The following is a 15,576-nucleotide window of genomic DNA, read 5'->3' on the forward strand; positions in this document are numbered from 1 at the left end:
CCTCACTAATCTGGCAGCATGAACAATCCCCCCAGTCCGGTCCTAGCAGCCCACATCCACCCTACACCTCAGACCCTCGCTCCCTCAGGTCCCAAGTCCCAGTCTCGTCTCCTCAGTCTGACTTCTTTCGTCCTTCGAGAACGAACCCTTCTTTTGTCCAGCCTACACTCGAAGGAGAGATCGAGACGTTTTGCGCCGTCGAACATCCCGTCGGTAACCAATCAATTCGCCAGTTCTTTTTCGATACTTCCGTTCCGGGGTTTTCGTCTGCTTCCCGTTATTCAGGACCCGTTTGGTTGGGCGCATTCTACATCTTTGTAAAGACAGAAGGTCAGTCAAATCCGTTACGGGGCCAGTCGCACACGCGCGCCGCGCGCATCTGAGCCTTATCCATCCCTCCACCACCTCACAGCACCGTCACGAAAAAAAAAAGCTCAATGCGCTTCGCGTCTCGTCTCCATCAAATCCTCATACTAATGCGACGGCGACAGTCACTTCATTTAAGTTCCTATTACCAACTCTTTTAATACCGTACCTCGGCAGCTTGGAGAATTTCGACGCGCTTCCCGAGCTCAACTTGCAGCGCGCCACTTTCGAGTCCAGAATCCAGAATCAGAGCAACCACCCATTGCCACACTTCCTTGCACGCCTCAAGTCATCTCTTTCGCATAACGCCGCCATAATGGACGCTTCGCGCCAACTACCCAAGACGCACAACCCTTTGATGGTTGAAAATGTGCCGCCTTGTACGTACCTGCTGCATTTTTCCCCCAACAGATGCCAGAGCTGACTCTGCCTACAGTCACCGACCTTGTCGGCCGCCGCCGTCTGGGTCAGACCCAGCTGACCCCGAAGATGGTTCAAGCCACTGCTACCGCCGACCTCGATGCTTCGAACCTGGGCGTCTTTGACTACGCGCACCTCCGCGCGCCTCTGCCGAAAGGCATCGTGTCGGGCATCTTCAAGTCGTCGCCCAACTCTTACTTCCTCATGCGTCGCAGCCAGGATGGGTTTGTCTCCGCGACCGGTATGTTTAAGGCTACGTTCCCGTATGCCGAGGCGATCGAAGAAGAGATTGAGCGCAAGTACATTAAGTCTCTGGTCACCACCAGCCACGAAGAGACTGCCGGTAATGTGTGGATCCCCCCGGAGCAAGCCTTGAGCCTTGCGACGGAGTACCGCATTACCCCGTGGATTCGCGCTCTGCTCGACCCTGCCGATATTCCCGTCACCACCAACTCGGAGAGCTCGCCCAAAAAGATCCAGGCGCCGCCCAAGTTTGATCCCATTCTGGCGTCCCAGAACACGTTGGCTCCCCCCACGCCTTCCTCTTTGCGCAGCACCCGCGGTCGCCGCTCTGCTAGCCCCGCGAAGAAGCGAGCGATTGCCTCGCCGCGCAAGCGATCTACCAAACTTACTGCTGCGCAATCAACTGTTGCCGACCCAGCTGTCAATGGTATTGCTGCCGAGAATGCCAAGGAGGAAGCATCTTCTTCCGCGGCCACGGAACAAGTCCAGATCGAACAGATCGAGACGGAGCCTGCTGTAGTGCTTGCGCCCGTTGAGGAAGAGCCCAGGGTGCAGGTCAAGGTTGACCAAGATGTCAAGGTCTTCAAGGGAGTCGAGACAACGCACACTGCTGTTGAAATTGGCTTGCCAACAGGCAATGAGCCCCCGAGCGCCGAAGAAGCCGCCCAGATGATCGAAGAGGCTAGGGCAATGGTTCAAGCTGCTGCCAGGGAAGTCGAAGGCGCTGACGCTACTAATAAGAGCAAGCGAAAGGTTGAAGACATGGCCGTTGGTGATGAAGAGGATGAGACGGATGGCGAGGGATCTTCAGAGCCTCGGTCAAAGAAGGTTAAGACTGAGGTGGAGTTGAGGAAGGCGCGAGTGAGGAGCCGAGCGTTGGTCGGTATTAGTGCTACACTTGCGATCGGGTATGTTCTCTCATCCATGATGATATAAGCGTGGAATGCAAAGCTAACTATGCGGACAGGGCCATCATTCCATACGTAATGGGCATCTTCTAAAAACAAGGGTGGATGGATTTGTAAATTGGGGGCTGGGCTATCTCGGAAGGCATAGGGCCTGCATGTTGCAACGCGATTTTTTTCCCCAGGGGAGTTTGAGGACCATAGTTTGATTTTTCTTTTGCACATACCCATACCCATACCCTTTCACCCTCTGAAGCAGTGAGAAATGCTGCTTTGTTTTCTGAAGATGGGCTTTTGCTGCTTTAAGCAGAGGCTTTGTGTACGATGTGAACACCCGCCCCCTTTAACTGCCTTGCCCCATTTTTAAACATTTGGAAAGGCGAACACGATGCTCCGTAGCACGGACTGGAAATGAATATAGTCGCTCGTTAAAATAATGTATATTCCTGCCTCGTTTACCTTTGCGTCAATTGATGGGAAGAAACCTGGATAACATACGGTGCTCTGCAAATTTGTCATGAAGATTCGTCACCTAGGAGGTTTGTATGGGAAACTGAGCCAAGTAAAGGTGATGACTATTGCTCGGTCTCTGTGTTTGAGCCCAAACTACAGCTATTGGAACCAGTGGTTGGTTAAAACCATATCAGCATGGTCTTTTCGGTGCAAACATGCGCATGCGTATGTTTCACATACAACCACAAAAGCTTGAATCCTCTTCTTCTAGGCATGAACTCGAACAATGACGCCCTGCATGTATTCAGAACGAGTGTATTACACGAGTTAGGATTATATGTATATTCTATAATAGTGCCATGATGGTCTTGCCAACCAAGACATAGGCACAGATTGTGAAGCTGTACCCTGCTATATGCAACGTGGTCCTGTCCAATCGCAGGCCTGTTCTCCAGCACTCTCCCGTTATCTCAAATCCCCTCAGGGTCGTGGGCGTTTGCTGTCTTTATCGGCAAGAGCCCTTGCTGACCGCCTTCATTTGCACTTTCCTCTTATCAAAACTTCTCATACCTTCCGAGTCATGGCTGGCTCTGGTCACATCGAAGAAGCAAAAAGAAGGTCCGAGCTTTTTTCCATATTAATTTATATTATTGAAAAGGAGTTGAAGATTTTCTCCCGTCTCCGATTCTATGTTCATGTCTTCTTCCTCTTCTCTCTAATCTCATTCTGGCTGAGGAATGGGGTTGGATTCTTCTCGTTCAGCCAAGAAGCTAAGTTATGTCCTCGAGCCACCCAAGCTCCTACTTCCACTCTCATCACGGGTATGAGCCTACTTGTCATTTAAGACTACTTCAACCCATTGAAATCTCCCCAAGGACGGGGTCCTTTGTATTTATGCTTACAGCAGGCTAGAAGTCGACAGTGCCAAGTGGCCTGCTGACTGACGCGATGTGTTGCTGCCCTGGCTAGTGCTCCCCGAATTGCTGGGAAAAGCTGGAGCAGCCCCAGCTTAGGAGCGGCAATGGTCGGTTCTTCGGGTGCGCTACCCCGCGGTCTGGGGTGTCCGTACCACCTGCATGGACGCGACAAAGGCAGGTAAAGAACGGTATATCCAGGCCTCGGCTGTATCGAATTTCTTTGCTTCATTTTCCAACAGCTGGATCCAGTGATCGGGTTGCATTTTGACTATACTGTTATGTCCTGCGATTTCTGTTGGAACTAGCAAAGCGGTCTGTCTTGTCGGTCTAATCATGCGGCCTCAACTAATCTCTGGGTGCCTGCGGCGCACTCGCCCATTCAATCGCGCATTCGCTTCGACTGCAAGAAGGTTCGAAAACTATGGCTTCATTGGCCTTGGACAGATGGTATGTGGTATTCAGGGTATTCGTGTGCTTCGTGGGATGTCACTTACTGATATTCTCCTCCACCAGGGCTACCAAATGGCCAAAAACCTGCAAGCGAAGCTGGCCCCGAGCGACTCGATCCGAATCTTCGATATCAACCAGAGCGCGGTGCAACGGCTTGCCGATGATATGAAGGCTTCGCAAACCGGCGGAGCTGCAGTGACCACCGCCGAAACCGCTAAAGATGCCACTCGAGATTCGGTAAGAAAACCCCCCTTTCGCTCCCAGCACCATTCCCTGTCCATATGATGAGTATGTTCTATCCATGATCTAAGTTGGGACCGGCTTGCCGGTTCTCCCGTGATTATTCTTTATACATAAAGCCAATCCTCTGAAGGGCATTTAAACTGTTATGTCACGACAAGGAGCAATCGCTCGTACGTTTTCAAACTGCTGACAGTCAGTCGTACAGGACACCATCATAACGTGCCTGCCTGAGCCTGCGCACGTGAAAGCCGTGTTCTCGGACATTCTCTCTGATATCCCAAAGCGGGACAGGGTGTATATCGATTGTTCGACGATCGATCCATCATCGTCTCGCGAAGTGGCAAAGATGGTTTCGTCTGCTGCACAGGGCCAATTCGTAGATGCCCCAATGTCGGGTGGGGTGGTTGGAGCAACGGCCGGGACGCTCACGTTTATGCTCGGCACCCCTGATGCTCTTCTGTCCAAGATCGAACCCATTTTACTCCGGATGGGGAAGCGCGTTCTCCACTGCGGCGCGCAGGGAACGGGCTTGAGTGCCAAGCTGGCTAATAACTACCTCTTGGCCATCAACAACATTGCCACAGCTGAGGCCATGAACCTAGGGATTCGATGGGGGCTCGACCCAAAGACGTTGGCCAATGTGATCAACGTAAGCACCGGCAAATGCTGGCCCAGCGAGATCAACAATCCTGTTAAAGGCGTGGTCGAAGGAGCGCCTGCCGGGCGGGATTATTCTGGTGGTTTCGGCATCGGCTTGATGAAAAAGGATCTCAATCTCGCCATTGTCGCTGCGCAAGAGGCGGACGCGAGGCTCGAGCTCGGTGACCAGGCGAAACAAGTGTACGCCGAGGCGGAGAAGCTCGACAATTGCAAAGGCCGTGATTTTTCGGTGGTTTATAGATACCTAAACGGCAAGGAGTAAAGGGAAGAGTCAAGACATGATCAATGCCAACAACGACAATCTTTATGAGGTTGCAACTTGCAAAGCCATTAGCTGCCTGACAACTCTGACCACTGTTGCAATTACTTACCATCCCTCAAACGCGGGGTAATATGAGAACGCAATTTTCTATTTCGATAGGCCACCCGCCAAATCTCCTGAATGGCTTGCGCATTATTCTTTTTTTTCTATTAACTCGCCGGCTACTTTGTTGGGTTCACACTATACGATACCGAGAGACGGTCCGAGATGTCATGTATGACGGTTGTCGAAGCGAGGCACGCCATTTGCATAACCCAGCGCTAAGGCTCTTATTCTAATTCTCGGAAGGGCCCACCTCCGGCCGACGGCGTGCTTGGAAAGCCCCACTAGTCATCCAACGAAAGCTCCGAATCAAGAGAAAAACAGAGATTGAGGGCGTCGTCTCGGTAAGGTCGGGCGGATGCAACATACCGAGAGAAACATGGTGATGCATTCGTCTTTCAGCTGCAGCATTGAAACGATGATCAAGAAGTGGTAGTATCCTGGGTTGTATACCTGCATCTGCGGTCAAACGAGGCACAAAATCGTTAGCAGCCAAAAGCAACGACGAGGCGAAAGATGAAACAATTACTATCTGTACATACATTCTCCAGAAGAGACAGATAACCCCCGTGGGCTTTGACTCAGGAGCAAAAGTCCCGACACAATACGATGTGTTCTAGAAGCGGACCTCGCGTGTCATAGCGTAACCGACATAGAATGCCATGCCAGAACTCCCCGAGAGCACTCTGGCAGTGGCATGGGTGCTGGGCTCGCTTAGAGACTGGACCCTCCATCTCACTGGCACTCGCACTTGCATTTGCGCTTTTCTGCCCGATTAGGAAATCCACTCGTTAACGCGAGGCTTGGCATTATACGCTTGCTGGCCTTTCACCTACCATTTCTCTTAGTTTCTGTCGAATTGATTGGGTGTTTCCTATCCTCCCTCCATTACCATTGCCTTGGGGCCAGATGGAAGAGCCCCTACCCGGGTTGATGCATACGTGCTCGCTCTGCTACCTGTCAGCGATGCCCCATCCCAACTTCTACCCGAGAAGGGAGCGTGTGGGTGCATAATAAGCAGCCATCAACCTGGGTTGGTTCTGCCGTCGTATTTGTACAGACTGGATCGCCCCTAGGTTCTGTTGGCTGCTTTGTTTCGTTACTTACTTACTAACCAGCCGTCGTCCGCTCTGCTACATATGAATTCCTTCCCTACCTACTTTCTCGATAATAAAATCTATTTTTATTAGTTACTTCACGAATATAATCGTGTTTGTTTCTTTCGTCATCTATCACTCGTTTGTGTCCTGATACCCAGCAACAACGTTCTCTGCCCCTCTAAACTGGAGATATACTTGAAACCGTTTCAGTGATCGCCGGCCACGTATTATCATATCAGCACCTCAGTACTCCGAGAGCATCTGCCACCAAATTTTCTGTTGGAGGCTCTGGGGTAATTTACTGGATACGCCTTTGGATAGAAAAGGAGAAGGAAAAAGAAGAGGGGGAAAGGGCAAGAAAACCGACCGAAGCAAGGGGGAAAGACAGACCACACTGCTTATTATCCTCTGTTTGCGACGAAGACGATAGTTCCAGCCACGATGTCGTCAGGCAATGGCAACGGCACCGCGCCGCACAGGATGAGTTTCAAGGACTGCACCGAGGTTAGCGCCTTCTGCCCCGTGGAGGCGACAGTCCTGGGCTACTACCCGAACCTGGGCGTCAACGCCTTCCTGTGCGCCGGCTTCGCCGCCTGCGTCCTGGGCCTGATCGGCGCGGGTATCTGGAAGCGCACGTGGGGCTACTCGGCGGCCCTGGCGGCGGGCTGCCTCCTCGAGTTCATCGGCTACATCGGCCGCGTCCAGCTGTCGGCGAACCCTTACAACCAGGGCGCCTTCCAGACCCAGATCTGCTGCATCATCCTCGCGCCCACGCTGATTTGTATTTCCATCTACCTGACGCTCAAGCACGTCGCCCTGAGCATCAGCCCCGAGCTCTCGCGCATCCGGCCCCGGCTCTACCCGCTCTTCTTCGTGCCCGCCGACGTCTCCTGCCTCATCCTCCAGGCCATCGGCGGTGGCATCGCCGCCTCCGCCGGCAAGGACAACGCCACGCTGCTGCTGCAGGGCGACCGCGTCATCATTGCCGGCATCGCGCTCCAGGTTGCCGTCCTGGGCTTTTTCGGCATCATGTCCGTCGACTACTTCGTCCGTGCCCGCGCCTGGGTCAAGAAGGGCGGCGCCAGCCCCGAGGTCCTGCGGCTCTGGAACGACAAGAAGTTCCGCATGTTCGCCTACGCCGTGACGGGGGCGTACACGGGCATCTTCATTCGCTGCGTTTACCGGTAAGTTTCCACCCTGAAGAGAAAGAGGAAGAGAAATCCAAAAAGGAGGGGTTTGTGAGTCTTCTTTTGCTGACATTTTGTGTGTGCTACAGTATCGTGGAAATGGCTGGTGGTTGGGGCAACCCCATCATGCAGGACGAGCCTTCGTTCATCGTCTTGGAAGGATTGTAAGTTCTCCGGCATCATCCCTCATCGCTTCTCTCGTGATAGCCCACATACATTCGTTCGACAAGAAACATGTCCCGCTAACCGCTAGAATCTATCCAGCATGATCCTCATCCCTGTTGCCCTCCTCACCATCTTCACCCCCGGCGTCCTCTTCCCCGACATGGCCGCGCGGGAGGCCATGCGCTTTCGCAGCAAGAAGAACAAGAGCCACGGCGATGCCGCCGACGCCGAGAAGGCCGAGCACGGCGTCTCGGGCAACGGCGGTGGCGTCACTACGTCGGGAGACGTGACGCCCCACGGACACAACCACAACACAAACGCAGATTCCGCCGCCAACAAGAACGCATCGGCGGCATCGAGCTTGTAGAGTTTGGTGTGGTTTGACCGGGCCCCATGACGAGGGTTCGCTTTCTTGCCCTTTCTTTCGTTTCCCCATTTTGAAGCATATACATGAAATGATGCGATCGAAGAGGGCTTTTTGCATTTGTAGCGAATAGATATATACATAGATTATAATTCCCCTATTTCTCGCAGAAATCGATGCATTGGCTCAATTAAAGGGTTTCTGATATCTAGTAACAGTTTCTTGTCGTAACTACTGTTTTATCTTTATGATATGAAAGATGAATGGCCAGTGGAAATCACACAATTTGCTGTTCTCCATCCGTACTTGCCGTAAAGGGGGCGGCAGAGGCAGCGGATTCGCCATTGGCAATAGCATCATCGGATAACATCAATGATACTGATAGGTACATAGCAAGCGTTAGGATACAAAGCCCTTATTTCTAGGCATATCCCGTCTTACAGTAGCAGGGCATTCATTCAGTGAAAGGGACAGTGCACATTCAAGAGTCAGCAACTGGGTAAACTATAGTGAACTTCCGGCTACAGCTGTCTCGGTGGCTCACCCATAAAGCGTTTGCGGGTCAAAACAATCACACCCTGGCCTAAGGAAAAGGAGTGCTGTCCGACATCTGAATTACCGGGTGATATAATACCACATCTCAAGTAATGCGTCGGAGAAGGCGGGAGTTCGCCTGCCATATGATCCAGGACCACCACAGGAGTCTAGACTTGGCTTTTCTCAGAACATACGCGACCGGAGCCAGTCTTTCGCTGTTTTCGCCCAAGCTGATCATGTCATATTCTCCGATGGAGTTTCAAGGTCTCGTAAATGCCATTGGTTTGATCATGCAAGGTGGCAGAATGTTTCAATGTCGTCTAATTCCCATCCGGTGGATATATACAAGTTTGACGCCTCATTCTAGTCCCTACACCCGGCTCTCAGGAGTCGTTTTTCTTTTGCGACTCTGCCTTTTCGTGCTCGATGATCTGCTTGCTCCAGCTGCAGGTATCGGGTTAGCCTAGGTCGTTTCTCGTCCCGAAGGTGCCGGTTTTCGATTGGTTTGGTAAACATACTATCTGCTGGGGAAGAACCGGCCGGGCTCGGGCATCTTGTAACGGACTTCTCGCTGGGCGCTCAGGTTCCACGTCAGGGCCGTGAGACCGACAATGACGCCCATGAAGACGGCGGTGTTGACACGCCAGTTGGAGGGCTGGGCGTACCAACCACCGCTGGGCGACCAGACGTGCTTGGGGTATCTGAAGTTCGGGGTCGAGGTTAGAGGAGGGCAATTCGATTGCGCAGGGCGTTCGAGGTTACTGCTTACTGAACTTTAGGACCGCCACCCTGGAGAAATGTTAGCTTTGCAACCAGGCGCCAGTGTTGAGAGCAGAACGTACCATCTTGGCTGGTTTGTGATGAATGGAGTCTTGTTGGGATCAATTGATCGTTCAATCGTCGTTCTTCGCGATTCCTGTGAGCACCGGAATTGACGTTGTCTCGAGATTCAACCGGCAAGCTGGAGCTTTAGAGTGGATTATTGTTTTTCCCTCAATTGCGGCTGCCACAGTGAGGTAGCAATAGGTGGTGCAGGTACAGACAGGCGGACGGGCTGTTTTGGGGGGGGGGGGCAGTTACAGTGGGCGGGTGAGCCGCTGCAGGAAATCGAAGTACACCTGAAGTGCAAACTGACTTGCCCGCCCGTGCTAGAAATCCAATTGGAGCTAACCAGAAGGGGTGGCACGGATCATCCAATCAACGGATCCCTGAAGCTACTCACACGACGCCAGCTTCCAGAAACTTTTTCCTGGCCGGACAAAGCGACTCCAAAAATACGACTGACCAGCTGCAACTGTCGGTTGCTTCACACAACCCGCCCGGCAACAACTTCCGCAGGTGGGAGAGAGAGACAGGAGAGGGCCCCTCATGTCCAATTATACAATGAAGAGATTGCGGTTAGATCGCCTAGCGGGCCAATTGCTTGCAGCTCCCATCAGCCCTGCAGCCAGACTCTCGCGACCCTCCAGCATATCGAGATCGATACCCCAGACCTGCCGCCACGCCTCTCTTTACAACACACAACCGTGCCAGAGGAGGCACCAGTCCACAGTCGTCTCGCAAGCGCCTCTGGAGGAGCAGAAGCAGGAGGAGGAGGAGTACCTAGTCCAGGAACCCGAAGATGGCGAGCCCACACCAGAAGACACACTGCGAAGCGGTCCTCTGCCCTCGCCGCACCCCTCGCGGGCAGCGTCTTCTGCTAAATTAGCCGCCCTACACGCACGACTTTCTCTTTCCCCCCAAGATCCCCATCGAGACATTGGCGCGAGCTCTCGTCGACCCCTCGGCCGATGCCCACCCGAAATACAACAATGCGAACCTTGCCTACGTCGGCTCGACTGTCCTGCACTACCACACCTCGGAGACGTTAATCACAAGGTACCCTCGTCTGCCCATGTCCATTCTCTTCACTGCGATGAAGGGCTACGCAGGAAACCCTGCCCTGCATCAAGTCGCCCGAGCGTGGGGTGTCGAGTCAGCCGCCGCACCTGGTGAGGAGGTCGATCCCGGTCTGCTGCAATATGACCCCATGAAGCCTACCGTCGTCATGAACAAGTGGGGGTATGTTCGCGCCGAGACTATCGAGTCCGAGAAGTTCAAGTCAGGTAAAGGTCTTAGTGGCCGTGTCATGTACAGCAGCAACCCGTTCGGCGAGTCCTCGGCCGCCAAGGCTCTTCCCAACTTTGAGGTCGACGACGGCCGGAATTCCAAGACGATGCTCCTGCAGAACGCGCCAGCGAACGCCCATGCCAACTTCGTGCGGGCGGTCATTGGCGCTGTCTACATGCATTGTGGTCGCGACGCCGCCAAGAACTTCATCAAGTCGCATTTCCTGTCACGGACGCTCGACCTGTCCAACCTGTTCGAGTTCAAATTGCCTACCCGAGAACTGGCGAGGCTATGTGCGCGAGAGAACTTTGAGCCGGCTGTTGCCCGACTGGAAAGCGAGACTGGTCGCCTGAGCAGGACGCCAGTCTTCGTTGTGGGTATTTACAGTGGAAGGGACAAGCTTGGTGAGGCTGCGGGTCCGGATCTGGACTCGGCTCGCGTGGCTGCTGCCATCAACGCCCTGAAGGCGTGGTATCTATACAGCCCCGGCCAGGTGAGCGTACCCAGCGATACATTCGCCGAGGACGCCGCACCCTGGAAGCCCGCCTATGTTGATATTGGCGAGATCATCTCGTAAAAGAAAAAAATCCCACCCAGTTGCAAAACTCTGCTCTGCTCGGCAAGCTTAAGGAATATAAAAGCTGCGTTAGGGACACCCAGGCAAGGGGGTGGCGCTCTGAGCGAGGTTGGCACAAACAACGGGCCGGCCGTGTACGAAATAGAAATTCAACTGTACATTGTACATTTTTTTTTTAAACGAGCTCCCGACGGTCCCCAAGTTATTATGTGGCGAAACGGCTAGATGATCTACTCATTGGACTTTTGGGTCCAGAACCTGTATAGCAAAAAAAAAAGATAATGTACCATATCACACATACCATTACAAAACCAAAAGAACTATACAGGAAAAAGCATGTAGATGAAGCATTTACGAATCACTCGTTTATAGAGTGTATATATATACATACCAACTCTCGTACTCCTGGTCTCCACCGTCTCGATGGTCTTGGTCTTTTTCGGCTGGCTGGGTATTAGTTGAAGAGAAATTACCCCCTTTCTCAATGAGCGTACGGCTCTCCCAATTGGCTCTGCTGGTTGAAAACAAGAAGATGTAACTGGTTCGGAAAAGCGTGTTGACTTCGGTCATCTATCCCATATGGTATTACCACTTGATCTCAGGAGAAACCCTTTCAAGCTCTGTGATATCTATACCATATATTGCATTAATCATGTACATCGATATACACGTCTTTGTTCCTCCCGTTAGTTTTGTCTCTCTCGCATATCTCTTGGTGTCATGATACACTCTCGCACAGTCCCTAACAGGGTATCTATCTACCTATCTAACGACCAAACAAAAGGAGAAATTTTCGTCTCTAAGTACATACATACAATACTCTCCCGTGCCCCCAATTTTGGTTTGAAAAATAAGGACAGTCCTTCGAAAAGAAAAAGTATAAAACATCGAACGCTTCAATTCCTAGCATTAGTACCAGAAACAGTGGTATATAAAGTAGTATCATCCACTACATTGCCTTACACATCCCCGACCGCAGGTTGACTACATCAGGTGAAATGGTCCCCCTCGCCCAGCCGGCCCTGCGTCCCCATGCGCATGAGCCGCCTCTGGCGCTGCTCCCGCGCCGCCGCCTCGCGCTCCTGGCGGGCGTGGCGCTTGCGCTCGTAGATGGCGCGGACGCAGCCGCGGATCTGCTCCTTGCCCTCGTCGTAGTTGGCGCGGGCGAGCTCGACGACGCGGTCGATCTGCTCGGGCGTGTAGACAAAGTTCCAGGTCGACATGTAGTCCGACTTGGCCGGGTCGACTTGGGGCACCTTCGGGTTCGCCATGAAGGGCAGGTACACGACGGCGATGCCCGCGCCCGGGTTGCGCAGCTGCTCCCAGGCCGCCGAGTGGTCTGGGTTCAGCTTCGAGGGCGGCGGCGGCTCCGAGGACTGTTCTTGCGTCGTACCCACCCAGATGGTGCAGTAGCCCAAGTCCGAGTCTTCCGGGTGGCTCTGGTCATGTTCCGCCTTGGCCTTTTGGTCCGCGGGGTCCTGGTCGCGGATTTCGGCTTCTTTTTCCCTTTGTGCCTCGAGCAGCTTCGACTCGGCTTCGCGATTGGAGTGGGCCTCTGCCTTCCGGAGCTCCGCCTCGGCCTTCTGGGGTGATTCATCCCCCTGAGGCCATCCGGCGCCCACGGGCCAGCCCTTGATGCCGCGCTGCCGGGCATAACCGTCTGTGACGGAAAGCCAGTTGTCTGTCTTGATATCCGCCGAAGCATCAAAGGCTATGATGACGTCGACATCACGACCGGGGCGAAGCAGCGGATAGATGGGTAAGTTGTTGGACATGCCAGCATCCATGAGCTGGATGTATTCCTGGGTATGGATATTGGTGGGTGTTGTGAATCGCAACTGCTCTTCGCTCAGGCCATACGCAAAGTTGGGTATCTGAGCCGGGTCGATGGGGTGAACCTTTTCTAGGTCCTCATTCCGACCATGCACAACTTCGTCGATGGTGCCGAATCCGGTCAAACTCCTCACGAGCGGCCTTACCTCGCGGTAATAGTGGCTTAGGGTTGCGCAAAATGCCGAACCATAGATACCCATTAGGATGGGCATCCGCATTTCGGGTAGATGGAAGCCGCTCTCGGGAGGCACATCCTTTCCATTGTGGAACTTTCGTCCGATGGCCCAAGTCGGGATGCCCGCATTGAACTCTTCACAGAAAAACTCGTATGGAGTCATTTCGAACCACTGGAACCAAGCCTCTTGCTTGGCGAGTTCCTTTGCATCTGCCGAGGGGTGATCGGGCTCCAGGGAATTCCCACCTGCCAAATCAGGGATTTCGTGGCGGACAGCGGTATAGATCGGCATAGGATTCTGCCCATACTTGACGTAATTCCTCTGGTTCGACAGCTTGAAATCGCGGTCATCGACGCCAAGTTCACCCTTGGGAACTAGCAGCCTCGCCCCCAGCAAGATTCCGTACACATCCACAAGCCCGAAAGCAGCATTGGGGTCACCTCTCAGCTTTTCCACCAAACTGCTGAGCAATAGCTTGTTGGTTGGTGCCGATAGAATCGAGGAGAAGGCTTCCGGAGGATAGGCAATATGAACGCCAAGGCGGTTCTTCAGGTGGTCGATGACGTCGTGGAAGTTCCGTCCCGTGATAGAGGAATGGTACAACGCTTGTAGCCAACATGTGCCACTGACGCCGGATGTGTAGGTCACGCAGTCAAAAAGGCCATCGTCTTGAGTGGCGAGAAGCGACCCTGCCCCAGCAACCATAGCCCTCAGGCCGCCTCCCGAGCCGCAGACGGCAATCGTAGGTACGTCGTCGGGATGGACATCTCTCTCATCGATAGCCAGGTATTGCGCCAAAGCAGCCGTCGCCACCTTCTTCCGACGCGACAGGAATTCCTTCTCCTCGTCGCATAGCTGGTCAGATAACCTGACCTCAGCTGCGTAACGAATTTCCGGGTTGATGTAAGCATCATGAGCATCACGCCATATCTCATCAGACAGGGATCCGGGGGCCATGGAGAGCTCGCGCTGGAGCTTGCGGAAGTTGGCCGGGAGGTTCTTGGACCATTCCGGCAAGATGAGGTTGACCAAGCGATCGGAAAGGCTGGACCATTCTATGTCGGTGACGCTGGAGATGTCATTGACCCCACGCACAAGCCTGGACCAAGCGGTTCTCTCTCCGGGCTCGTCATCCTGAGGCTTGGGTTCGGTCCGGTCTCTTTTGGGCTGGTGAATGAGCCGGGCGTGTCGCAAGTGGCCGCCTGGGTAGAAGGAATATACAAGTAAGCCACCGATGATGAAGACAGCGGGCACGATAGCGAAGGGACCTTTACCACTGCTCCCGTTTGGCCGCAGGCCCCGGGAGGTGAATAAGGCCCGAGGAAAAGACGACCGGAGCGGACTCCGGGGTTCTTGGCGGCCACGGCGCTGCGAAGAGAGGGCGGCGGACCGCGAGGGACTCTGGAGCCTGGACGCCCAGGTCGAGGTGGGTGCCAACTGGAGATTCCGCCTACGCGGCGATGACCATCTGACGGGGTAGTGCGGTCGGCCTATGCGCCCCATCAGCTGCGCTTGGTGGGAGAGGCGCAACATTGCTGGTCTTGCAGGCCTCAATTATTGAGGATCTCTCCGGCGGATTGCTGTCATTTACTTGGGCGTTTTCTCGCTGTCTTTGCTGGCTTTGGAACTGGGTTACGATGCCCGACTGAGACCTCTCTTTCGCGCAGAGTTCTGTTGCCGCCCAGCCCACAATCATGAAATAGTGACATCATTTTAATGAGGACTCGGCAAAGCAGCCAAAATCGGAATCGACGCGACATTATGTATGCATCTAACGAGCCGTATGCGCATAGTGGGTCCGGCCCTGACATTAGGTTGGGTAATTGTTGAGCTTGGAACCCCAGACCCACCAAAGCTTGTTCCTCTCAAGGCGACGTACTTGCATACACTGCGCTGCAATATTGCTCTGTATTAACCTTCAGTTGGTTGTGCAATTGATGTGTACCTAAGCATGTAAAAGGATGGTGATAGCATAATATTTTCCCAGCATCCAACGCCCTTCTTGGCTCTCTTAATGGATTCCCGCCGGCCAACCGGTCCGAGGAAGCAGCCACGGCGTTGTGGCTTTACAATAAGCACTTACATACTCCGTACATGGCATTGGTCTGATTCAGCAAAAACCCGGGGCAACTGAACCAAAGTCCCTGATAATCACACGATGGCTTCCATGTCAGCTTATGCGAGCTCCTGGTGCTCATGATGAACACCTTATTCTATCCGCATGGCTTACAAGAGAGGTATTCGCCGGCGTGACCAACGGCAGAGAGAACAAAAGCCTAGGCCCGTAAGAGCTTTTCAGACGGGTTACCAACTTTGGTACAGGAGACCGTATGTCTCCATCTACTGTCTGCACATGAGGGTAGTACCATGCATCGAGATGCAGCATGGGCGTCCGCTGCTTCGGGTCACGCTAAACCCTACCATCCTACGGCCAGTAGGGTTCTCCGCATGGATGTGCCACAACCACGTTCTCCCCCTAACGTCAGATTTTACGGCCACTTCAATGA

The 15,576-nt window shown here is 53.5% G+C and overlaps 6 protein-coding genes across 6 annotated transcripts; 4 read left to right on the plus strand and 2 right to left on the minus strand.

Annotated features, from left to right (window-relative positions):
* Window positions 1–682: 682 nt before the first annotated feature.
* On the plus strand, window positions 683–2,030 carry PG985_004549 (uncharacterized protein; the record flags this gene model as incomplete). Its single annotated transcript, XM_066824318.1, has 3 exons — window positions 683–746; window positions 803–1,937; window positions 1,997–2,030. The coding sequence occupies 3 exons, from the start codon at window positions 683–685 to the stop codon at window positions 2,028–2,030; spliced, it is 1,233 nt and encodes a 410-aa protein (XP_066687478.1).
* Window positions 2,031–3,637: 1,607 nt separating this feature from the next.
* PG985_004550 (uncharacterized protein) lies at window positions 3,638–4,919 on the plus strand (the record flags this gene model as incomplete). The annotated part of the gene is made up of 2 exons (XM_066824319.1): window positions 3,638–3,991; window positions 4,191–4,919. The coding sequence occupies 2 exons, from the start codon at window positions 3,638–3,640 to the stop codon at window positions 4,917–4,919; spliced, it is 1,083 nt and encodes a 360-aa protein (XP_066687479.1).
* Window positions 4,920–6,562: 1,643 nt separating this feature from the next.
* Window positions 6,563–7,840, plus strand: PG985_004551 (uncharacterized protein; the record flags this gene model as incomplete). The annotated part of the gene is made up of 3 exons (XM_066824320.1): window positions 6,563–7,305; window positions 7,398–7,472; window positions 7,573–7,840. 3 exons carry the CDS (start codon window positions 6,563–6,565, stop codon window positions 7,838–7,840), a joined length of 1,086 nt encoding a protein of 361 aa, XP_066687480.1.
* A 917-nt stretch (window positions 7,841–8,757) lies between these two features.
* On the minus strand, window positions 8,758–9,219 carry PG985_004552 (uncharacterized protein; the record flags this gene model as incomplete). The annotated part of the gene is made up of 4 exons (XM_066824321.1): window positions 8,758–8,818; window positions 8,893–9,075; window positions 9,144–9,163; window positions 9,217–9,219. The coding sequence occupies 4 exons, from the start codon at window positions 9,217–9,219 to the stop codon at window positions 8,758–8,760; spliced, it is 267 nt and encodes an 88-aa protein (XP_066687481.1).
* A 538-nt stretch (window positions 9,220–9,757) lies between these two features.
* On the plus strand, window positions 9,758–11,060 carry PG985_004553 (mitochondrial 54S ribosomal protein mL44; the record flags this gene model as incomplete). The annotated part of the gene is made up of 2 exons (XM_066824322.1): window positions 9,758–9,979; window positions 10,083–11,060. 2 exons carry the CDS (start codon window positions 9,758–9,760, stop codon window positions 11,058–11,060), a joined length of 1,200 nt encoding a protein of 399 aa, XP_066687482.1.
* Window positions 11,061–12,049: 989 nt separating this feature from the next.
* PG985_004554 (phospholipase A2 cytosolic) lies at window positions 12,050–14,602 on the minus strand (the record flags this gene model as incomplete). Its single annotated transcript, XM_066824323.1, has 1 exon — window positions 12,050–14,602. One exon carries the CDS (start codon window positions 14,600–14,602, stop codon window positions 12,050–12,052), a length of 2,553 nt encoding a protein of 850 aa, XP_066687483.1.
* Window positions 14,603–15,576: the final 974 nt, after the last annotated feature.

This window comes from Apiospora marii, assembly GCF_038362585.1.
Source record: "Apiospora marii strain CBS 49790 chromosome Unknown utg000003l_segment0_segment0, whole genome shotgun sequence".
Taxonomy (NCBI): domain Eukaryota; kingdom Fungi; phylum Ascomycota; class Sordariomycetes; order Amphisphaeriales; family Apiosporaceae; genus Apiospora; species Apiospora marii.